At 41.3% G+C, this 24,242-nt stretch overlaps 2 protein-coding genes across 3 annotated transcripts; both read left to right on the forward strand.

Moving 5' to 3' along the window:
- The first annotated feature begins 277 nt into the window (after positions 1-277).
- Positions 278-11,905, forward strand: LOC121553457 (polyribonucleotide nucleotidyltransferase 1, mitochondrial). The gene is made up of 28 exons (XM_041866578.2): positions 278-503; positions 813-873; positions 967-1,041; positions 1,228-1,333; positions 1,449-1,498; positions 1,611-1,674; positions 1,764-1,811; positions 1,901-2,014; positions 2,139-2,325; positions 2,415-2,466; positions 2,556-2,613; positions 3,008-3,104; positions 3,188-3,290; positions 3,455-3,525; positions 3,639-3,675; positions 3,786-3,852; positions 4,216-4,305; positions 4,449-4,502; positions 4,601-4,710; positions 4,845-4,916; positions 5,009-5,072; positions 5,181-5,264; positions 5,349-5,432; positions 10,620-10,726; positions 10,887-10,942; positions 11,096-11,174; positions 11,398-11,445; positions 11,533-11,905. Exons 1-28 carry the CDS (start codon positions 385-387, stop codon positions 11,686-11,688), a joined length of 2,313 nt encoding a protein of 770 aa, XP_041722512.1. The 5' UTR covers positions 278-384; the 3' UTR covers positions 11,689-11,905.
- A 246-nt stretch (positions 11,906-12,151) lies between these two features.
- On the forward strand, positions 12,152-23,355 carry LOC121553682 (serine/threonine-protein phosphatase 4 regulatory subunit 3-A). 2 transcript variants are annotated; one of them, XM_041866981.2, is made up of 17 exons: positions 12,152-12,241; positions 12,481-12,628; positions 13,569-13,624; positions 13,854-13,952; positions 14,428-15,051; positions 18,684-18,761; positions 18,867-18,983; positions 19,621-19,737; positions 19,992-20,123; positions 20,311-20,413; positions 20,769-20,810; positions 20,900-21,058; positions 21,318-21,487; positions 21,569-21,708; positions 21,979-22,123; positions 22,283-22,432; positions 22,566-23,355. In XM_041866981.2, exons 2-17 carry the CDS (start codon positions 12,487-12,489, stop codon positions 22,662-22,664), a joined length of 2,373 nt encoding a protein of 790 aa, XP_041722915.1. In that variant the 5' UTR covers positions 12,152-12,241; positions 12,481-12,486; the 3' UTR covers positions 22,665-23,355. The 2 variants fall into 2 exon arrangements, with proteins under 2 accessions (XP_041722915.1, XP_041722916.1); XM_041866982.2 differs by having other exon boundaries at positions 12,168-12,628; positions 21,979-22,124; positions 22,285-22,394.
- Positions 23,356-24,242: the final 887 nt, after the last annotated feature.

Consider the following 24,242-nt stretch of genomic DNA (forward strand, 5'->3'; position numbering starts at 1 on the left):
ACATTACCATGACAACTAGTGTAGCCATGTCAGCAAATTACTACATCTGAACACACACAAATCCGATTTGGTCACTTGTAACTTGCTGTTTGAACAGTCAGTATTCCTAAACGGATTTGATTATTAAGGCCTGCAGTGTGAACAAGGCTTAAATGGGTTGGAGCTGTAAAGTGCTGCGTTGGAACGCCTTGTTTTGGAGATGCACAAATAATATCCAATCACAGAAGGTGGAACCTTTTTGGTCCAATCACAGGCCACTATTTATTAATGACGTACTTCCGTGCATGTGATGAACTGTCATGGCAGCCCACATGCGCATCAAAATTGTGTAAAGGATACCTGTTCAATTAAAAATATATATCTAATGTTAGCTTGTACTTGAATATGATACATTTACTGAGGCTTGGGCCCTCGCTGGCCAGACTAAATGTGCGGTTGTGCCACCAAAGTGTCTGGAACAGCCATGGAACGACACGAAAAGTGGGTGTGAACTTGGGTGAGAAGTAAGTTGACGTCTGATTTAGCTAGCTAGCTAGCTAGTTAGCTAGTTTCATAGCTAGCTGATAACATAACGTTACACAGTGACAGCCAGTCAAGCCTGTGGGCGAAGGTTTCAAGTTCATTATTCAATGCAGGGGTGTGCTTGTTGATTTCATATTGTCATAGTTTGAGTCAAATATATTTATAAGAAGGAATATTCATAGAATATTTGTCCGAGTCCTCCTAAATCTGCGTTGCAGTGATTAATGGTTGATTGACTCCCATCAATTCACTCTAACCTCAAATGTGTTCTTATTTCCCCTCTTTTGAAGAAAACTTGAGATCTCAACAGGGAAACTTGCCAGATTTGCAGATGGGTCGGCTGTTGTGCAGGTATAAATCGTAATAATTTTTTGAGAGTTTGTAAGTGAATATGCACAAGATGCTCAGACCAGTTACTCGGATGCATTCCACCTCTTTTTCCAGCTTGGGGATACAACAGTGATGGTGACAGCTGTCAGCAAAACGAAACCGTCCCCCTCCCAATTTATGCCACTAGTGGTAAGTTAAAGTGGGGTCATATAATATTTTTCAATGCCCTTCAAACATATTTAAAAGCTGCTTTTAGTCTTCCATGTGGGACGGTTCATTATGTGTGATAATCTCTTTAGGCTGTTACATAGTGGTCTTAGGTCCCTTGGAGTGATTCAGGTCCTTTGGCTAGAACAGTGTGTTTTTGATTGACAGGTGGACTACAGACAGAAAGCAGCTGCTGCTGGTAGAATCCCCACTAACCACCTGCGGCGGGAGTTGGGCACCACTGAAAATGAGATTCTGACTAGTAGGCTAATAGGTGAGAAGATGATTCTAACTCCTATGCCATAACTCTTACTCCAGTCCTATATTAGATTTAGTGCAAATACCATTAGCAGACTTTTAACTATCTCTTTTTTGTTGTCTGACCTCAGACAGGGCAATCAGACCCCTTTTTCCTGCTGGTTATTTCTATGACACTCAGGTGAGTCAGTATTTGTAGTTAATGTTGTACTTATGTATGGTCATTACCGATATGTTTTACACTGTTATTACAACTGTGCTCTTGATTGTAGTCCTGCGGTGTATATTTTCAGGTCCTGTGTAACCTGTTGGCAGTTGATGGTGTTAATGATCCAGATGTACTGGCCATTAATGGAGGTGAGGAGAGATTGATTTCCTTGTAGAAACATTCACATGACCTTTGTTTGACATCGAGTGATAACGTGAACTATTTCTCTTCCCTACAGCCTCTGCTGCTCTTACCCTTTCTGACATTCCCTGGAATGGGCCCATTGGTTAGTATCTCATACAGACCTGTGTCCTTTTCTTTTTATTTGCCTGTATGTGGCTTTAACCATATGGTCTGTGTTTTGTGGATGTTTAGGTGCAGTGCGCATTGGCCTGGTGGATGGAGAGTTCTTGGTGAACCCAACACGAAAGGAAATGGCTTCCAGCACTATCAACCTGATAGTGGCTGGAGCACCTCTCAGCCAAGTGGGTTAGTACTGTAGTCCAGCTATATCACACATCCCTTTTTCTCTACCTCAATATCTATAGTAAAATGTTAGTGTGTGGCTATGCCATATTCAGTCTAGGTATAAACATATTTTGTTTTGTCTTAGTGATGATCGAGGCATCTGCTGAGAATGTGTTGCAGCAGGACTTCTGTCATGCAGTCAAGGTTGGCGTGAAGCACACACAGCAGATCATATTGGCTATTCAGCAGATGGCCAGAGAAGCAAAAGTGACCAAGCGCACCCCTCCCAAAATATTTTCTGCGCCCAAGGAAATGATTGAGCACACACGACAGTAAGACACATTTCTTTCTGACTTGATATTTCTCATATCTCTTAAGTTTTTTTTAATGGTTACATGACAGCACACTGTTTTGCTTTCAGGTTGGCCTCTGAAAAGGTCTATGCTGTTTTCACAGACTTCACTCATGACAAGGTAAGTATTTATGTCTGTGTGTTTTAGCTATTGTGTTTTGGTGGTACTTTTTCATTCAATAAAATCAGTAACTTATTGTGTTCTTTCAGATTTCCAGAGATGACGCCATTAACAAAGTGCGGCTAGAAACAGAGGAACAAATAAAAGGTATGTATCATTGCTATATACAGATGTAGGACCTTAATTTGAGCCTGTTTGCTACAGCAGGAAAATAATCCTGCAGCAACAGGAAATGTGAATTATGTGGAATTATAATTAATGGACATTTTTGTAGGGGTTGATAAATTTTTCGTAAGGGAAAATGAAGTCCGAATTTCAAAGTGGAAATTACAAACTTCAGAAGCATTTTTAAACCTCAAATACACTACATTTTACTTTTCCTGAATTGCAGGAAACTTCTCCTGCAACAGGGTGACATAATTAAGACCCTACATCTGTACCAAATAAATTTTATGCTATAAGATTTTTGCAACATTCAAGGTCTTGTGTGTGGTCATTTTACTGTCTAACCGCCTACATACAGTATGTCTGTATTCTGTAGAGAAATATCCTCAAGCAGAACCTTATGAGGTGATGGAGTCCTTCAACACGGTGTCCAAAGAGGTCTTCCGCAATCTGGTTTTGAATGAATATAGGAGGTAAAAAGAATGCATGTCTCAGTAGTATTTAGCAAATTGTCATTAATGTCATTAATCATTTCCTTGTTTACCTTGTTTTAAAGGTGTGATGGAAGAAACCTGACTTCATTGAGAAATATTTCCTGTGAGGCTGACATCTTTAAGCCCCTTCATGGGTCTGCACTTTTCCAGAGGGGACAGACACAGGTAGGGATCTGGCGTTATAAAGAAGGGCTCAGAGTAGGCGTGCTATTCATTTTGGGGACATTGGAAAGTTGAAGAGAGGAGAAATGTATTTGCGGAGTCTTGATTTGTTTTGGGTTGTTTTTCATTGTATCTTTAGCCTAGTTAATAAAGCCTTTTCTCTCTAGGTTCTGTGCTCTGTAACATTTGACTCCTTGGAGTCCAGTATTAAAACAGACATCATTACTACAGCATTAAGGTAAACTTATACATAATTAATTACAGTGCTCTTGAATGCAAGTTTCAAGCAAGTGTTAAATGTAATGTGTGCATATATAGGTTAGCTGAAACAAGTTGCTCTCCTTTTAACAGTGGAGTCAAAGACAAGAATTTCATGCTTCACTATGAGGTGAGTATGACATTATACAAATAAGCAGGATTCCAGTAGGATTTGCTTATTAGTTTGGTATTGCACAACAAAACATCTGCATGGGCTGAAATGATCTTTTTCTGTTTCAGTTTCCGCCTTACGCAACCAATGAGATTGGAAAGATGAGTGGAATGAACAGAAGAGAGCTTGGTCATGGTTAGTATGTTGGTATGGATTAAAAGAAGAACAGAAGAGAGCTTGGTCATGGTTAGTGTGTTGGTATGGATTAAAAGATGAACAGAAGAGAGCTTGGTCATGGTTAGTATGTTGGTATGGATTAAAAGATGAACAGAAGAGAGCTTGGTCATGGTTAGTATGTTGGTATGGATTAAAAGATGAACAGAAGAGAGCTTGGTCATGGTTAGTATGTTGGTATGGATTAAAAGACAAGAACAAAAGAGAGCTTGGTCATGGTTAGTATGTTGGTATGGATTAAAAGATGCCCATGGGTAGTGTGTGGGTGGCATGCCTAAGTTCATGTGACTATTTAAATAATATTATCTTTCTCTATGTTGACAGGGGCACTGGCAGAGAAGTCTTTGAGACCTGTCATCCCAAAAGACTTTCCCTTCACTATTAGAGTCACCTCAGAGGTTTTGGAGTCTAATGGTGAGTTCTGTGGATGACTTCCATTTTGCTTCTACATTTTAAGACCATTTCTTATTATAAGCTTAGTTGCCAAATCTTAGTCATTTCATTGACTGTATGATGAGCCTCGGCTCTTTCTTTCTCTCACACACTCGTTCTCTCAGGGTCCTCGTCGATGGCGTCAGCATGTGGAGGCAGTCTGGCTTTAATGGACGCTGGTACTTCATGCTTTTGAAGTGGAAAATAAACATGTAATTTTACATTTTTGTTGATGATCCTTCCATTTGCAGTGAAATGTAATACGTTTGTGTTCCAGGTGTGCCTATTACATCAGCTGTGGCAGGTGTTGCTATTGGACTCATATCCAAGGCAAACCCAGAGAAGCCATCAGAAATCCAGGACTACCGAATACTGACTGATATTCTGGTACCCAATATTACTAGTATTTCTCTCACCAATCCTAAAGCTAACTACATTTTCTATGGAATATCACATGTGTACTATAATCATGAGATCCCCTGTCTGTAGAACTGTTTTATTTGTGTTTTCTGTCACAACAGGGAATCGAGGATTACCTAGGAGACATGGACTTCAAACTGGCAGGAACAAATAAGGGTATCAATGCCTTACAGGTACTGTAGCTGAACATCCATTGGTTTCTCTCTGCTGTCGTATTTTGTTGACTGTAGTTATTTTTGCTATAATGTATGCCTCCTCCTTCTAGGCTGATGTGAAGATTCCAGGCTTACCTCTGAAACTTGTAATGGAGGCTATTCAGCAAGCCACAGGTGACATGAAAGACAAGCCCCATAAATAGCTATGTAGCTATCTATTCATTCTCTAGAGAGATAAATATCGAAGTCACCAATCCTCATGTCATTCTCATATCCTTACAGTTGCCAAGAGGGAGATTTTGGGCATCATGAACAATACTATTGCCAAGCCCAGGGCTAACAGAAAGGAGAATGGCCCGGTTGTCGGTAAGACTCTCTTGGTTGCTATTCCTTCTTGATTTCCATTATTTATGTATTTTGCTTTTAAGGAATGTTTCCTGTCTGTTGTAGAAAATGTCAGAGTCCCAGTCTCCAGACGAGCACGCTTTGTTGGGCCAGGGGGCTATAACCTCCGCAGACTACAAGCTCAAACAGGTAACATTTAATATTTAAAAAACATTATTACTTCATTTGTGTCTACCCCAACACATGATCTCTCTTCATCGGTGCATAGTGTATGGCAGGGTTGGGAGGAGGAATCTGTTCAGAAGTATTCCCACACAAGGGGTCTGAATACTTTCCATTTATACAGTTGAAGTCGGAAGTATACAGTGGGGAAAAAAAGTATTTAGTCAGCCACCAATTGTGCAAGTTCTCCCACTTAAAAAGATGAGAGAGGCCTGTCATTTTCATCATAGGTACACGTCAACTATGACAGACAAATTGAGATTTTTTTTTCCAGAAAATCACATTGTAGGATTTGTTATTAATTTATTTGCAAATTATGGTGGAAAATAAGTATTTGGTCACCTACAAACAAGCAAGATTTCTGGCTCTCACAGACCTGTAACTTCTTCTTTAAGAGGCTCCTCTGTCCTCCACTCGTTACCTGTATTAATGGCACCTGTTTGAACTTGTTATCAGTATAAAATACACCTGTCCACAGCTTCAAACAGTCACACTCCAAACTCCACTATGGCCAAGACCAAAGAGCTGTCAAAAGACACCAGAAACAAAATTGTAGACCTGCACCAGGCTGGGAAGACTGAATATGCAATAGGTAAGCAGCTTGGTTTGAAGAAATCAACTGTGGAGCAATTATTAGGGAAATGGAAGACATACAAGACCACTGATAATCTCCCTCGATCTGGGGCTCCACGCAAGATCTCACCCCGTGGGGTCAAAATGATCACAAGAACAGTGAGCAAAAATCCCAGAACCACACGGGGGACCTAGTAAATGACCTGCAGAGAGCTGGGACCAAAGTAACAAAGCCTACCATCAGTAACACACTACGCCGCCAGGGACTCAAATCCTGCAGTGACAGACGTGTCCCCTGCTTAAGCCAGTACATGTCCAGGCCCGTTTGAAGTTTGAGAGTGCATTTGGATGATCCAGAAGAGGATTGGGAGAATGTCATATGGTCAGATGAAACCAAAATATAACTTTTGGTAAAAACTCAACTCGTCGTGTTTGGAGGACAAAGAATGCTGAGTTGCATCCAAAGAACACCATACCTACTGTGAAGCATGGGGGTGGAAACATCATGCTTTGGGGCTGTTTTTCTGCAAAAGGGACCAGGACGACTGATCCGTGTAAAGGAAAGAATGAATGGGGCCATGTATCGTGAGATTTTGAGTGAAAAACCTCCATCCATCAGCAAGGGCATTGAAGATGAAACGTGGCTGGGTCTTTCAGCATGACAATGATCCCAAACACACCGCCCGGGCAACGAAGGAGTGGCTTCGTAAGAAGCATTTCAAGGTCCTGGAGTGGCCTAGCCAGTCTCCAGATCTCAACCCCATAGAAAATCTTTGGAGGGGAGTTGAAAATCCGTGTTGCCCAGCGACAGCCCCAATACATCACTGCTCTAGTGGAGATCTGCATGGAGGAATGGGCCAAAATACCAGCAACAGTGTGTGAAAACCTTGTGAAGACTTACAGAAAATGTTTGACCTGTGTCATTGCCAACAAAGGGTATATAACAAAGTATTGAGAAACTTTTGTTATTGGACAAATACTTATTTTCCACCATAATTTGCAAATAAATTCATTAAAAATCCTACAATGTGATTTTCTGGATTGTTTTTTCTCATTTTGTCGGTCATAGTTGACGTGTACCTATGGTGAAAATTACAGGCCTCTCTCATCTTTTTAAGTGGGAGAACTTGCACAATTGGTGGCTGACTAAATACATTTTTTCCCCACTGTACATACACCTTAGCCAAATACGTTTAAACTCAGTTTTTCACAATTCCTGACATTTCATCCTAGTAAGAATTCTCTGTCTTAGGTCAGTTAGGATCACCACTTTTATTTTAAGGAATGTGAAATGTCAGAATAATAGTAGAGAATGATTTATTTCAGCTTTTATTTTTTTAAATCACATTCCCAGTGGGTCAGAAGTTTACATACACTCAATTAGTATTTGGTAGCATTGCCTTTAAATTGTTTAACTTAGGTCAAACGTTTCGGGTAGCCTTCCACAAGCTTCCCACAATAAGTTGGGTGAATTTTGGCTCATTCCTCCTGACACAGCTGGTATAACTGAGTCAGGTTTGTAGGCCTCCTTGCTCGCACACGCTTTTTCAGTTCTGCCCACACATTTTCTATAGGATTGAGGTCCGGGCTTTGTGATGGCCACTCCAATACCTTGACTTTGTTGTCCTTAAGCCATTTTGCCACAACTTTGGAAGTATGCTTGGGGTCATTGTCCATTTGGAAGACCCATTTGCGACCAAGCTTTAACTTCCTGACTGAGGTCTTGAGATGTTGCTTCAATATATCCACATAAATGTCCTTCCTCAGGATGCCATCTATTTTGTGAAGTGCACCAGTCCCTCCTGCAGCAAAGCACCCCCACAGCATGATGCTGCCACCCCCGTGCTTCACGGTTGGGATGGTGTTCTTCGGCTTGCAAGCCGCCCCCTTTTTCCTCCAAACATAACGATGGTCATTATGGCCAAACAGTTCTATTTTTGTTTCATCAGACCAGAGGACATTTCTCCAAAAAGTATGATCTTTGTCCCCGTGTGCAGTTGCAAACCGTAGTCTGGCTTTTTTATGGCGGTTTTGGAGCAGTGGCTTCTTCCTTGCTGAGCGGCCTTTCAGGTTATGTCGGTATCAGACTCGTTTTACTGTGGATATAGATACTTTTGTACCGGTTTCCTCCAGCATCTTCACAAGGTCCTTTGCTGTTGTTCTGGGATTGATATGCACTTTTCGCACCAAAGTACGTTCATCTCTAGGAGACAGAATGCGTCTCCTTCCTGAGCGGTATGACGGCTGCGTGGTCCCATGGTGTTTATACTTGCATACTATTGTTTGTACAGATGAATGTGGTACCTTCAGTCGTTTGGAAATTGCTCCCAAGGATGAACCAGACTTGTGGAGGTCTACCATTTTTTTTCTGAGGTCTTGGCTGATTTCTTTTTGATTTTCCCATGATGTCAAGCAAAGAGGCACTGAGTTTGAAGGTAGGCCTTCAAATACATCCACATGTACTCCTCCAATTGACTCAAATGATGTCAATTAGCCTATCAGAAGCTTCTAAAGCCATGACATCATTTTCTGGAATGTTCCAAGCTGTTTAAAGGCACAGTCAACTTAATGTATGTAAACTTCTGACCCACTGGAATTGTGATACAGTTAATTATAAGTGAAATAATCTGTCTGTAAACAATTGTTGGAAAAATTACTTCTGTCATGCACAAAGTAGATGTCCTAACCGACTTGCCAAAACTATAGTTTGTTAACAAGAAATGTGTGGAGTGGTTGAAAAACAAGTTTTAATGACTCCAACCTAAGTGTATGTAAACTTCCGACTTCAACTGTATGTATGTGTGTGTGTGTGTGTGTGTATATGTATATGTGTGTGTGTGTGTGTGTGTATATGTATGTATATATATATATATATATATATATATATATACACACACAAAACACACACACACACTACCAGTTGAAAGTTTGGACACCTACTCATTCAAGGGTTTTTCTTTATGTTTTACATTGTAGAATAATAGTGAAGATATCAAAAAAATGAAATGACATATGGAATCATGTAGTAACCAAAAAAGTGTTAAACAAATCTAAATATATTTTATATTTGAGAATCTTCAAATAGTCACCCTTTGATGACAGCTTTGCACATTTGGCATTCTCTCAACCAGTTTCATGAGGTAGTCACTTGGAATGCATTTAAATTAACAGGTGTGCCTTCTTAAAAGTTAATTTGTGGAATTTCTTTCCTTAATGCGTTTGAGCCAATCAGTTGTGTTGTGACAAGGTAGGGTTGGTATACAGAAGATGGCCCTATTTGGTAAAAGACCAAGTCCATATTATGGCAAGAACAGCTCAAATAAGCAAAGCGAAACGACAGTCCATCATTACTTTAAGACATGAAGGTCAGTCAATACGGAAAATGTCAATAACTTTGAAAGTTTCTTCAAGTGCAGTCGCAAAAAACATCAAGCGCTATGATGAAACTGGCTCTCATGAGGACCGCCAGAGTTACCTCTGCTGCAGAGGATGTTCATTAGAGTTACCAGCCTCAGACATTGCAGCCCAAATAAATGCTTCAGACACAGACACATCTGAACATCAACTGTTCAGAGGGGACTGTGTGACTCAGGCCTTCATGGTCGAATTGCTGCAAAGAAACCACTACTAAAGGACACCAATAAGAAGAGACCTGCTTGGGCCAAGAAACACGAGCAATGGACATTAGAACAGTGGAAATGTGTCCTTTGGTCTGGAGTCCAAATTTGAGATTTTTGGTTACAACCGCCGTGTCTTTGTGAGACGCGGTGTGGGTGAATGGATTATCTCCGCATGTGTAGTTCCCACCGTAAAGCATGGAGGAGGAGGTGTTATGGTGTGGGGGTGCTTTGCTGGTGACACTGTCTGTGATTTATTTAGAATTCAAGGCACACTTAACCAGCATGGCTACCACAGCATTCTGCAGCGATACGCCATCCCATCTGTTTTGGGCTTAGTGGGACTATCATTTTGTTTTTCAACAGGACAATGACCCAACACACCTCCAGGCTGTGTAAGATCTATTTGACCAAGAAGGAGCGTGATGGAGTGCTGCATTAGATGACCTGGCCTTTCCAGGTGAAGCTGGTTGAGAGAATGCCAAGAGTGTGCAAAGCTGTCATCAAGGCCAAAGGGTGGCTATTTGAAGAATCTCAAATATAATATATATTTTGATTTGTTTAACACTTTTTTTATATGTGTTATTTCATAGTCTTGATGTCTTCACTATTATTCTACAATGTAGAAAATAGTAAAAATAAAGACAAATCCTTGAATGAGTAGGTGTGTCCAAACTTTTGACTGGTACTGTATATATAGCTCTCTCATTCGGAAAGTGTTTTATTTATGTATATATGCGATCGTATACAAATGTAAGCAAGGTTTGAAATTATTATGTTTTAGTCAAATGTTATGTCTGTTTGGAATTCTTGCGGTCAATTTACTAATTATTTGTAATTATGTTCCGGCCCCCTGACCATCCGCTCAAGAAAGAATCTGCCCGTGGCTGAATCTAGTTGATGATCCCTGGTGTATGGGGAAATTACAGGTTGTTGTGTGTGGTTGTTTTGTGTCATTGGATAGGTGTGACGATAAGCCAGGTGGACGAGGAGACCTTCTCTGTGTTTGCACCTACTCCTGGTGCCATGAATGAAGCACAGGAGTTCATCACAGAAATCTGCAAGGATGACGTGAGTCCAACCTAGTCTAATTCCACTGTATTGCCTAATTTCTTACAATTCCTCATTTTTATTTACTCATTAAACATCATTGTACTATATCCTCCAAAAAGGCAATTCTTACCCACATCAGTAATGATATGAATCTGAGGATGTCTGTTTTGCCTTGCAGCAAGAGCAGCAGCTGGAGTTTGGTGCTGTTTACACTGCCACCATCATGGAGATAAGGTACACACTGCTGCATTATTGGAGGCTGCTGTTTCATCTAATGTGATGCAGCTACAGTCTGGTTTTTAAACATTGTGTTCCATTGATTGAACATTGGATTGCTAAACGGGTAGCTTCATGACTTGCTGCACTTCTGTCTCCCTTCCTCCACAGGGACATTGGTGTCATGGTGAAGCTGTATCCCAACATGAGTGCTGTTCTGCTCCATAACTCTCAGCTGGACCACAAACGGGTAAGAGTCTAGTCCCAGAATACCATGCAGGGATTACAGGAACTTCAACATATATTATGTTTTACAGATGTTACCAGTTTGGAAAAGGCTGCATGTGTTGCCTTGTTTTCTGTTTATTTACATGAGAAGTTGTATGTGGGATAAAAAATAATCCATTAATAAACAATGTTTCAGCTAAAATTGTTGGCAGAGTGAAATAATTGTACACACTGAATTTGTCCAGATAAAACACCCAAGTGCTCTTGGATTAGAGGTTGGACAGCAGATTCAGGTATGTATTGCATTCTTCTGACCTTTAGTTCTTAATTCGCTTGACTTCTTGACTGATAGTCTTTCTCTGATGGAATGCTGCCAACAGGTTAAATACTTTGGGCGAGACCCAACAGATGGAAGAATGAGGCTTTCGAGGAAGGTGTTACAATCTCCAGCAGCAACAGTTGTTAAGACACTGAGTGAGAAACAGAGCATCACCATGGGCACAGGGAATGGCCAAGCAACCAACAACTCCTCTTGACTCCCACTACCAACCATTTGTCATTTACTCACCCAAATCCTTCAAGCACTGGTTACTGTACTCTCATTCTCTGCTGATTTCAGCAATGATATCAGCTTGGTGGCCATACCAGTTTGAGTTGTCAAATAACAAATTTGGCAGGCATTTTATTAGGTGAAGCATTTTTTGCTGTCAGTTTATCTATTTTATACAATGTGTAATAAATATGTAAACTAAACATTTCATTGTTTTACATTGACTTGAACTTGTGACCACTCATGCCATATTCCAATATTCTACATACTCATTGTTAGTGCTACAATATTTAGAGCTGTTTTAATTGAAATCAACAGCATTATTTTCCCTATATTGTAATAAAAGCACAGACTGTAACAGGTCTGTATCCCACCAATGCTGTAAACGTTTCGATATTAACGACATAACACTGGATTCCGTAGCCCCTAAGAGGAGACCCCGCGGTAACGTTTGATTGACGTAGTGGAAGAAAAATAACGGATTACAAGATGGCGGTCTGTGGACGATAGTGAAGGGGCCGTCGTAGTTGTTTTCAACGGTGAATTTTACAGTTCGCTAGATATCCTGCCTTCTGCGGGAAAAAATAATCAGCAGCATAATATGTTCATTAATTAGCGTAACGTTTTAGCACATTATTGTGTATCATACTCCGATGTATGTCTGGGACATGCGGGTAGAAACACGTTTGAAGCTCGGGGATAAGAACATAGCTAGGCAACTATTTTAAAGATAGGGTGAACTAGTGTTTGCTAGCTAACGCGTTAGCTTTTCCTCAAGGTAACCATGTCGGATACTCGGCGGCGTGTGAAAGTATACACGCTGAATGAAGACCGACAGTGGGACGACAGGGGCACAGGACATGTCTCGTCTACCTTTGTCGAACGACTGAAGGGAATATCATTATTAGTTCGGGCGGAATCCGACGGTGAGTTGCTAGCTAGCATATCTTATTAGTAGACGATGGCTCGTCACTTGCCTGTGTTTTGTTCGTAGTTAGGTAGCTAGTACAGGCCTCCAATTCAAAAACTCCACATCGCTAGCTAGCTTGCGAACGGTCACCCAACTAACAAACTAGTTAGCTAGTTGAGTTGGCTAATTATTAGCTCGCTAGCTACTAACACGTAACTGCTGATGTCGACGTGTATGAGTTAATCTAGCCAACTACTGTAGCTAGCTAAATCACTATATTGCTAATGCTAGCTGTCTAGTTAGGCAGCTAGATGGCTAATGTTTAACGTTTACTTGTAACGTTAGTGGTGATAGTGTTTTAAGATAACTGATTTGTTTATTTATCGATGTAACGCTAACATAACGTTAGCTAGCCAGTGCTTGGAAGATCAATGTGGTTGAACTGACTTCCTTTGTGAACCTCTTTTCGTTGAATACTTTTAACGTTATATAACACATTTAACTAGTTAGCTAGTTATCTTTTTAACGAACATTGGTACATTAAAAGTAGTGTATCCAACTAGCTAGATAACGAGCTAGCCAGCCAACTAGCAACCTGGTCAAATAACTGTTGCACAGCTTGCTATCTTAACGTTAACTAGGTACTAGTAAACTCACTTGGCTAAGTCGGTAGTAAATAAAGGGACAGTTGTTTGCCAGCCCATAACAAATTGTCAGCTAATTTATGATAAATTGTCTGTTTACATGAACAGTTTGTCAGTAAAAGTGTAGTGTTCAGGTTTCAGCAGTATTGTTAGTTACAACAGCCATCTTGTTGTTGATATTAAGGCTTTATATTTCACACCCATGTTCCTGAATTATGAAGTTGTTTATTATATAGTTGGGAACATTTAGGCAGCAAATAATTATTTCAGTATGGTAGTCGTTAGCTAACTGAATGCCCTCATGTCTTTTAGGCTCACTTCTTCTGGAGTCTAAAATCAGCCCAAATACTGCATATCAGAAACAGCAAGTGAGTATTCTGCCTCTATCGAGGTCTGCTGTGTATCTTCAGTGTACCTTCAGTGTTTTATTTGCTCTGGGGCAGGTCCATTTATAGAAGTAGCCTATGTATCTAAAGAATTGTGAATGTGTACAGTTGCGGTTTAATTTTACTCTGCAAATAATTGATAATTACAAACCTCGAGTTATGAAAAATAATTGTCTGAACTTGATCATGAGAACTGTCTTTCCCCGCTCAGGACACCCTGATCGTGTGGTCTGAAGCAGAGAACTATGATCTGGCTCTGAGTTTTCAGGAAAAAGCTGGCTGTGATGAAATCTGGGAAAAGATTTGTCAGGTATAGTACTGTGTTTACTCTATATGGTTGTGTAAGTCAGTGTAAGGTTTATGTGTATTACTGCTATTTATAGTCATTTTATGGCACCAGAAAGCACACTTTTTAACTGCAGGAACTACATGTATAGAACATGTCACAACTGTTGGTGACACATGTACACTCAAGTAAAAAAAAAAAAACATGCCCTTGCAGAAGAAAATTGTCTGGAAGCAATTGATTGTACCATATTTGCTTGTTATTTGAATCTCCAGCCCCCAAAACTATGAATAACCATGTATGTGCATTGTAGGTCACTGCTGCTTTTTTTAGGTGCTGGTAAACATACATTTTCTTTGTACGCCCTTATGAGACTAAGCCATTAGTATTTCATAATTTTTAAGTATAGAATATCATGTTATAGAAGTTCGTCCTTTGCAATGGGGGACTAGAGACCTTCTGTTGTTCTTACCAGTGGCCTGTCTAATTTCTGCCCCAGGTGCAGGGGAAAGACCCTGCGCTGGAGATCACCCAGGACCCCATCGATGAGTCCGAGGAGGAGCGCTTCGAGGAGATGCCAGAGACCAGCCACCTGGTGGAGCTGCCTCCCTGCGAGCTGGCCCGGCTGGAGGAGATCGCTGACCTGGTGACTTCTGTCCTGTCCTCGCCCATCCGCCGGGAGAAGTTGGCCCTGGCCCTTATGAGCGAAGGATACATGAAGAAGCTGCTGCAGCTCTTCCAGGTGTGCGAAGACCTGGACAACCGGGAGGGCCTACATCATCTGTATGAGATTGTGCGTGGCGTCCTCTTTCTCAACAAGGCGGCTCTATTCGAGGTCATGTTCTCGGATGACTGCATCATGGACGTGGTGGGCTGCCTGGAGTACGACCCGGCACTAGTGCAGCCCAAAAGGCACCGCGAGTTCCTCACCAAGACGGCCAAGTTTAAGGAGGTGATCCCCATCACGGACTCAGAGCTGCGGCAGAAGATCCACCAGACGTACCGTGTGCAGTACATCCAGGACATCATCCTGCCCACGCCTTCAGTCTTCGAGGAGAACTTCCTTTCCACCCTCACATCCTTCATTTTCTTCAACAAGGTGGAGATAGTCAGCATGCTGCAGGTGAGTCACTGCAAACCAACAGAGCCAAACAGCTTTTTTTTCCTTCTCCTCTTCGAGTTTGCCATTCTTGACTACAAATGGAGTGTAAGTCAATCTGTTTATATATTTATTTGACATTTTGCAGGATGAAATCTCTTGAGATACACATCTAGTTTTTGAGTGTCCAAAAAAAAAAACTTAGTAACAAGAATAATATGGCAACTGTCTAACAATAACAATGAAATAATAATACAAATATTTAAAAAGTACACTAACAGCATAAACATTGTTGTACAACTACTAATAGGCCTACAACTAATAAACTACTGCTACAACTACTAATACAATTAATAAACTACTGCTACAACTACTAATACAATTAATAAACTACTGCTACAACTACTAATACAATTAATAAACTACTGCTACAACTACTAATACAACTGCTACAACTACTGCTACAACCACTAATACAACTGCTACAACTACTGCTACAACCACTAATACAACTGCTACAACTACTAATACAACTGCTACAACTACTGCTACAACTAATAGATTACTGCTACAACTAATAATACTACTGCTACAACTACTAATACAACTAATAAACTACTGCTACAACTACTAATACTACTGCTACAACTACTAATACTACTGCTACAACTACTAATACAATTTAATAAACTGCTACAACTACTAATACAACTAATAAACTACTGCTACAACTACTAATACAACTGCTACAACTACTAATACTACTGCTACAACTAATAATACTACTGCTACAACTAATACAACTAGTAGATTACTGCTACAACTACTAAAAACTAATAAATTAAGTACCTATAATATATATATACAGTGGGGGGGAAAAAAGTATTTAGTCAGCCACCAATTGTGCAAGTTCTCCCACTTAAAAAGACGAGAGACGCCTGTCATTTTCATCATAGGTACACGTCAACTATGACAGACAAAATGAGGAAAGAAAATCCAGAAAATCACATTGTAGGATTTTTAATGAATGTATTTGCAAATTATGGTGGAAAATAAGTATTTGGTCAATAACAAAAGTTTCTCAATACTTTGTTATATACCCTTTGTTGGCAATGACACTGGTCAAACGTTTTTTGTAAGTCTTCACAAGGTTTTCACACACTGTTGCTGGTATTTTGGCCCATTCCTCCATGCAGATCTCCTCTAGAGCAGTGATGTTTTGGGGCTGTCGCTGGGCAACACGGACTTTCAACTCCCTCCAAAGATTTTCTATGGGGTTGAGATCTGGAGACTGGCAAGGCCACTCCAGGACCTTGAAATGCTTATTACGAAGCCATTCCTTCGTTGCCCGGGCGGTGTGTTTGGGATCATTGTCATGCTGAAAGACCCAGCCACGTTTCATCTTCAATGCCCTTGCTGATGGAAGGAGGTTTTCACTCAAAATCTCACGATACATGGCCCCATTCATTCTTTCCTTAACACGGATCAGTCATCCTGGTCCCTTTGCAGAAAAACAGCCCCAAAGCATGATGTTTCCACCCCCATGCTTCACAGTAGGTATGGTGTTCTTTGGATGCAACTCAGCATTCTTTGTCCTCCAAACACGATGAGTTGAGTTTTTACCAAAAAGTTATATTTTGGTTTCATCTGACCATATGACATTCTCCCAATCCTCTTCTGGATCATCCAAATGCACTCTAGCAAACTTCAGACGGGCCTGGACATGTACTGGCTTAAGCAGGGGGACACGTCTGGAACTGCAGGATTTGAGTCCCTGGTGGCGTAGTGTGTTACTGATGGTAGGCTTTGTTACTTTGGTCCCAGCTCTCTGCAGGTCATTCACTAGGTCCCCTCGTGTGGTTCTGGGATTTTTGCTCACCGTTCTTGTGATCATTTTCACCCCACGGGGTGAGATCTTGCGTGGAGCCCCAGATCGAGGGAGATTATCAGTGGTCTTGTATGTCTTCCATTTCCTAATAATTGCTCCCATAGTTGATTTCTTCAAACCAAGCTGCTTACCTATTGCAGATTCAGTCTTCCCAGCCTGGTGCAGGTCTACAATTTTGTTTCTGGTGTCCTTTGACAGCTCTTTGGTCTTGGCCATAGTGGAGTTTGGAGTGTGACTGTTTGAGGTTGTGGACAGGTGTCTTTTATACTGATAACAAGTTCAAACAGGTGCCATTAATACAGGTAACGAGTGGAGGAAGTTAAAGAAGAAGTTACAGGTCTGTGAGAGCCAGAAATCTTGCTTGTTTGTAGGTGACCAAATACTTATTTTCCACCATAATTTGCAAATAAATTCATAAAAAATCCTACAATGTGATTTTCTGGAAAAAAAATTCTCAATTTGTCTGTCATAGCTGACGTGTACATATGATGAAAATTACAGGCCTCTCATCTTTTTAAGTGGGAGAACTTGCACAATTGGTGGCTGACTAAATACTTTTTTCCCCCACTGTATGTAATATATATATATATATATATATATTTACAAATATCACATGGTGATGTTTCTATTAGTTAAAAACAGTTTGTTCTTAACATTTTGAAAAGGGTCTTTCTTAAATTCACTGTGATTAGAATGCCCTGTTTTCTATAGGTAAATTATTCCAATCAGTTGGGTCTTTGTATCTGAAAGATCTTACGCCAACCTCATGATGTACCCTTGTAATTGCTGCTGTCGCTGAAAGGAGTAGTGCGAGTCTTGTAAAGTTAGGTGTTCCTTAATACATACAGGGAAATTTAAGTTGATCCATTTAACAAGAAATTGGTACCTATGCAATGTTATCTTAACTAATGCCTCTCCAGCTCGGGTGTTCAGTTTTAACAGTTGTTGTGACATTTTAGTGTGTGAAGCAAAGGAAATAAAGCACTGAATTTAACTGGCTACATATAACACACACTTTCACACCATTGTCAATGTACATTTATATTTTAGTCATTTAGCAGACGCTCTTATCCAGAGCGACTTACAGTTAGTGAGTGCATACATTTTTCATACATAATGTTGTTGTAACTGAGTTTCTCTATTCATGCTTTTATTTTCCTGTGAAACAGTTTGCCCCATCTGAAGATAAATCGTAATCCGTACATGTATGTGATATTCTGCTGTTGTAAAAAACCTGGAATGGATTAACCTTATGAATGTATTTGAATGTATTTTATTTTACATAAATAGAATGTCATATGAAATGTGATAAAATACTCATGCCACTTTGTTGTCTTCAGTATTGTAAATCGATGCTTGTTACTTCTCTAAGGATTCGTTCTAGATCAAACTGTTTGTCTTTGGCTCTGATGTTAGTGAACAGGTTTGTAGTTGATGGGTCATCTTCAATTTAAGCAGGGAATCTAATGTGAAGCCAACCTACCAGTAGGCCCTGAAGTATGTCTTGGATCTCACGTTGGTAACAACGATAAGGTTGTGGCATGATTTGTTTTTTTAAACTTCCCTTGTTGGCACTTGGCAGTATAATTATACACGTTTAGAAGCTCAAGAGGGACTTGGCCCTGTCTATTGACCCCTGTAATAAATGTGTATTTGGGTTCAGTCCTAGTGCTTTTCAACATGACCTCTCACCTCACAAAACCTCTACAGACCACAGAACTGAGATGCAGTGAGAATGTTAACTTTATATCCCTGCCTTGCACTACAGGAGGATGAGAAGTTCCTAACTGAAGTCTTTGCACAGCTAACAGATGAAGCCACAGAGGACGGTAAAAGGAGGGAACTAGTAAGTTTAATGATGAACTCGTTTTATTAAAAGCATACAAATACTAAGCTTTTATCCCATGAATGTTTCAGTGATGTACTCTCCTGTTTTCCTTCCTCTTCACAGGTGAACTTCTTCAAAGAATTTTGTGCTTTTTCACAAACCTTGCAACCGCAAAATAGAGATGCTTTCTTCAAGACTCTGGCAAATCTAGGCATTCTTCCTGCTCTTGAAATAGTCATGGTATGAATGTGTACTATGTACATTTTAAATGCCTTGTTTTTGCATATTTATCCTAGACATTTTGTCATGTGTTTGGTGTGGCAACATTCTCTCGATCCCTTGAACGTGAAATCCCATCTCACCTTCAAGGGCTGCATCTTGTCAGCACATGTCAAAATAAGTATAATGTATGTCTCTTAAAGAGAACTTTATCTACTTACCATGTGTCAGATTAATTTGTGGATACCATTTGTCTCTTTCCATACAGTTTGACGGAAGTTGCTATATAGCGTTAGCGCAATTGCTAACTAGCGTTGGCAACTGCTAGCATGCTAGTAGATACCATAGACTTCCAGTCATTGCACTACAGCTAGTTAGCATTGGCTCGCAAAACCTAACTTCCTTCATACTGAATGCAAACCAAACAAATTGTATCCATGAGCATCTGATTGGGGATGTAGATGAAGGGCTTCATTGCCTAAATCCTGAAGTATCCCTTTAATCCTAAACTTGAAAAGGTCTAAAAAGTCAGTTAGTCCAGATTGCACTAAGGCTCCTGAGCCCCTAAAGAAACACGTGGATGGAGCTGAATGCACTATTCGTTTGAGCTCACTGTGTGTATCCAGTGTGTGACTAGTGTGTCTCACCGTCTCCACAGGGCATGGACGACCTGCAGGTGAGGGCTGCAGCCACAGACATATTCTCATACCTGGTGGAGTTCAGCCCCTCCATGGTCCGAGAGTTTGTTATGCAGGAGCCACAGCAGACTGATGATGTAAGTATGTTATATAGCTAGGCTTACATGAAATGTGATACTGGTGGGCCAATTTCTCTGCCAAATGGAGCTGTGATTATGTAAATGATTATTTAACCAGTGAAATGTTAATTTATAAAATGCACATTGAACTGTTTCTTATAGTAGGTGTTTACTGTTAGCCCAAGCATACCTTTTCTGAGCATTTAGATGTGTCTGAATTCTCTAGGATGTTCTAGGTTTCCTGTACGTGATGCTACTTACTTGTTCATTAGGACGTGCTGCTGATAAACGTGGTGATAAAGCAGATGATCTGTGACTCAGACCCTGAGTTGGGGGGTGCTGTGCAGCTGATGGGGCTCCTACGAACACTGATTGACCCAGAGAACATGCTGACCCCCACCAATGTAAGACCATGTCCAAACACACACACTCTTCTATCACAACACTGGGTGTAATGACTATTATACAAGAAAACAGAACAGCTAGCTATACCTCATGAGTTGTATGATACTTTCATTACATGAAAGATGAACTCTGCAATATGACAGCATTGCTGTCTACTAATCTATTTTTTACTTTGAATCCCGTTAGAAAACGGAGAAGACAGAGTTTCTCAGCTTCTTCTACAAGTACTGCATGCAGGTCCTCACAGCCCCTCTATTGGCCAACACTGTAGACGAGAAGAAGTCTAAAGGTGAGGAGGGGGAACCTTTTGTATTTAACTCATGTGATTATAGATCTAAATGGATGTATGCATGGTCTGTGCTATCCGGGATCCATGGGACGTCCGCTACCTCCCAGTGAAGTTGACATTTTAAATGGTTATGGCAAGGGTTATGGTTAGGGTTTAGGGAAGGGACGTCCCAAGGATCCCGGATAGCACTGATAATGTATGCATTGTGTGTATGGACTCTGGTCTTGTGTAGAATTTGGTGTGTTTAGGTCCAGCTCTGTGTTGATATGCATAGCTTTTTGGTGGGCAGGCCAAGAAGTCTTGGTTTGGATCTATTTACATGACTGATATTCATTGCTTTTATTATATCTCTCAGATCTGCAAGAGGGGTCCACCAAGATCAACCCAGTGTGCCCTGGTATTTAACCATACATTATCACAATCATAATTCTCATTTGACTAAGTGTGTCTCTCCCTATTGTAAATGCATGCCTCTATGTCTTCCAGATAATTTCCAGACAGCTCAACTCCTGGCTTTGATTCTGGAGCTGCTGACATTCTGTGTTGAGCACCACACATATCACATAAAGACCTACATCATGAACAAGGACCTGCTGCGACGAGTCCTGGTGCTAATGAACTCTAAACACACCTTCCTGGCTCTGTGTGAGTCACCGGGGAAACACTACAGAGGGACATGGGTTCTAGAATATGGGGAGCACCAAGTGTTGAATTTGTTTTTTCATGATTTGATTAATGAAGCACATCAAGCTAGAACCCAGACCTTTGGACCCTTGGCTCCTGGGTATAATCCATTGATAAATCCACAACCTAAATGTACTGCTTGTGGTGTAAGTAGTTGCTGTATGGAGTTTACTCAAAGCCTCTTTTCAAGGTGTTGATTGTACTGGTTGTCTTTTAACAGGTGCTCTGCGCTTCATGAGGAGGATAATCGGGCAGAAGGATGAGTACTACAACCGCTACATTATCAAAGGGAACCTGTTTGAGCCAGTCATCAACACCCTGCTGGACAACGGAACTAGATACAACCTCCTAAACTCAGCCATCATCGAACTCTTTGAGTTCATTAAAGTTGTAAGTTCATATTCACCCTTTTAACATGTCTGGTTACCATTTTACCACATGCACACATCCTAATGACATCTATCTCTACAGGAGGATATCAAGTCCCTCATAGCACACATCATAGACAACTACTTCACAGCTCTTGAATCCATTGAATACGTCCAGACGTTCAAGGGCCTGAAGGGCAGATATGAGCAGGAGAAGGATCGACAGACCCTGAGACTCAACAGGTCAGTGTTCCGTCATCTCCCTCACAGACATGGACAACTGGAATGGCGTTAAAGTGGAACATTTGATTAGTTGATTTGTTTGGTTCAGCCAAAGAGGATAACTTAGCATATCATTTAATAGTAGTTTGTTTGTGTTGAGCAAAGTAACTTAAGCAGTGTTTATTGCATGCAATGCTTTTAAAGCCAATGTTGCATTGTCAAGTGACATACATTTTTTAAATGTTATTTATATAAAGCCTGTTAAAAGTAGTCTTAACTGTATCCAAGCAGATATCGTAGGGATGCTCGAACACTGGACGGGGATGAGGAAATGTGGTTCAATGATGATGATTATGAAGAAGGAGAGGCTGTTGAGAAAAGCAGGCCAGAGGAAGAGTTCCCAGAGAGCTACGGAAAGTATATGGAAGCAAAAAAAGGTAAGTGCCGCCACTCTGCGAAGTGTATGTGTTGAACCCCACTGCTTGTGGATTGGTATGTTCACCCATCTCTTTGCAGTTAAAGAGAGTGACAACAAAGAGAACTTCCCAAAGCAGACCCCAACTGGCAGCTTTAAGTTGACCTTTTCTCATTCTGCAGGGGCTGCCAACGGTGCCAACGGCAAGCCAGCTGCCTCGCCCGCCGCCGCAGCCAGTCCCAACGGCTCTCCAGCCAAGTCGGCCGCGCCACCCGGCGCCCTGGTAGTCAAGGTGAGCTTTCCCTGTCAACTGCCATTCTAATTGCCAAGGTGAGCCATATCCTCTTTCTACCTGTCAATCTGTAGTAAAAAGCCCCATTTGCCTGCCACCCCAGTAGTAAAAATTATCAAACCCAGGGTTGAGTCACTTGAGTTCTAATGTGACCTATGTTCTCGTTGACAGACTGCGATGGTCGGCCTTGTAGACTACCCTGACGATGAAGACGAGGAGGAAGAAGACGAAGAGCAGTCGCCACGGAAACGGCCCCGTCTGGGCTCCTAAGCCAGTGAAGTCGTCTGGTCTTGGTCAGCTGTGCCACAGTCACAGTCCACTGGACAGAGACCACTCCCACCTTGCTACCCTCCCAGCCTGCCCCCCTGCTCCTACGTCCCCATACCTGGCCTGTGGACCAGAGAGGTTGAACAGTGCCAAGGTTTCCCTGTTGCTCCGGCAGGGACGCAGCACTTCACCCAAACCTCAGCCGCTCTACAGAAGGGGGAGCAGGGGCTAATGGGAGAGCCAGTCAGGCTAGCAGGACTAGCCGCTTAGTAATGGAAGCTTGATTGGCTGACCCTACAGAACTGTTCCTTTGGGTTGGGTGGAGGGAACTAGGCAAAAAGAGGGGGTAAGTAAAAATAAAAAAAAACGAACCTACAGAAAACAAAAGTTGCTTAGTTCTGAGGAGCAGGACTCAACCGTTGAAGCTGGGGCTGCATTGCCGAGGCTCACACACAACTAGCCAGGAATCCTGTATTCATGAGTTTAAAAGTACTGTATAGTTATTTTTAATGATTTGCCCCTTAAGTGATTTTAAAAGGGGAGAGCTATACCTGCCAGTGTTTTTTTTTTTGCTGCACAATTGGTGGGACCACTGTTCACCCTTTTAATTCAATTCATTGTAGAAAGCAAGAGTTGCAATGCTGGTTTTAAAATAACATGTATTAAACTGCAGTAAAGTCATTTTTGCAGCCCACTGAGAATGTCTGAAGTTTGTGTATTCAGTGGCTTTGACTCACTGTGGCTCCCTTTCAACGGAGGTACCAGAGGTTGTCTATTTTCCAGCAGGTATGTGTATCTTGTTTTAAGAGAACACAAACCCTTCTCAGTGGTGCATACTACTGGTGATCCAGTTCAGTACTCCTGATGGGTTGAGTTGATTTTGTTGCTAGCACAGTTCCTGTGGGTCAGAGCATATTTCAGTAGTGGTGGCTAGACCAGCTACTGCCATTTATATAGACCAGGGATGGGCAACTGCCCCCTCCCCCCATTTTTGTTGTTGAAGGAACAGTGTGGGTCTCAATTTACTGTGGCGTTAGAATACGCAATTTTGAAATTTGGTTGTGCATCAGCAGTTTCTCTTATGACAGTCATTCAATTAGCCCATGTTGGCAATTTTTTTTGGGGGGGATTGGTAAATTAGTCTAAGCCAGCTCTCTAAACTTGTGATCATGGTTGAATTACTGACCGGGGACCCCCATTGATCATCAGAAACTGCAAACATGTCTCCACCCTTTGGCAAAATGTTTGCAGGAAATTAGCTGTAACACTGCACATTTCTCTCCACCCCATGGCAAAATGAGTACAATTGCATGAAATTAAAGTAGCAGAATGTGTAGAATTGCAGGAAATTAACTTCTAATTTATCTTCGCTGTCAAGAGAGCTGCTAAATTGTTTTGCTCGCTGGGTGGGGGGCTCAGGTCTGCTCTGACAATCTGTGGGTCTGGATGTTTAAGCAGATCTGTGAGCCACTGCGGCCCCTCGTGAGTTTTGGGTGGCCCCTACCCCCCCATCAATTGCCTATCCCTAATAGACATTCCTATTGACAGATGTAGTTTGAGATGGAAAGCATTTGTTGGAGT

This window comes from Coregonus clupeaformis, unplaced genomic scaffold, assembly GCF_020615455.1.
Source record: "Coregonus clupeaformis isolate EN_2021a unplaced genomic scaffold, ASM2061545v1 scaf0072, whole genome shotgun sequence".
In the NCBI taxonomy this organism is placed as follows: domain Eukaryota; kingdom Metazoa; phylum Chordata; class Actinopteri; order Salmoniformes; family Salmonidae; genus Coregonus; species Coregonus clupeaformis.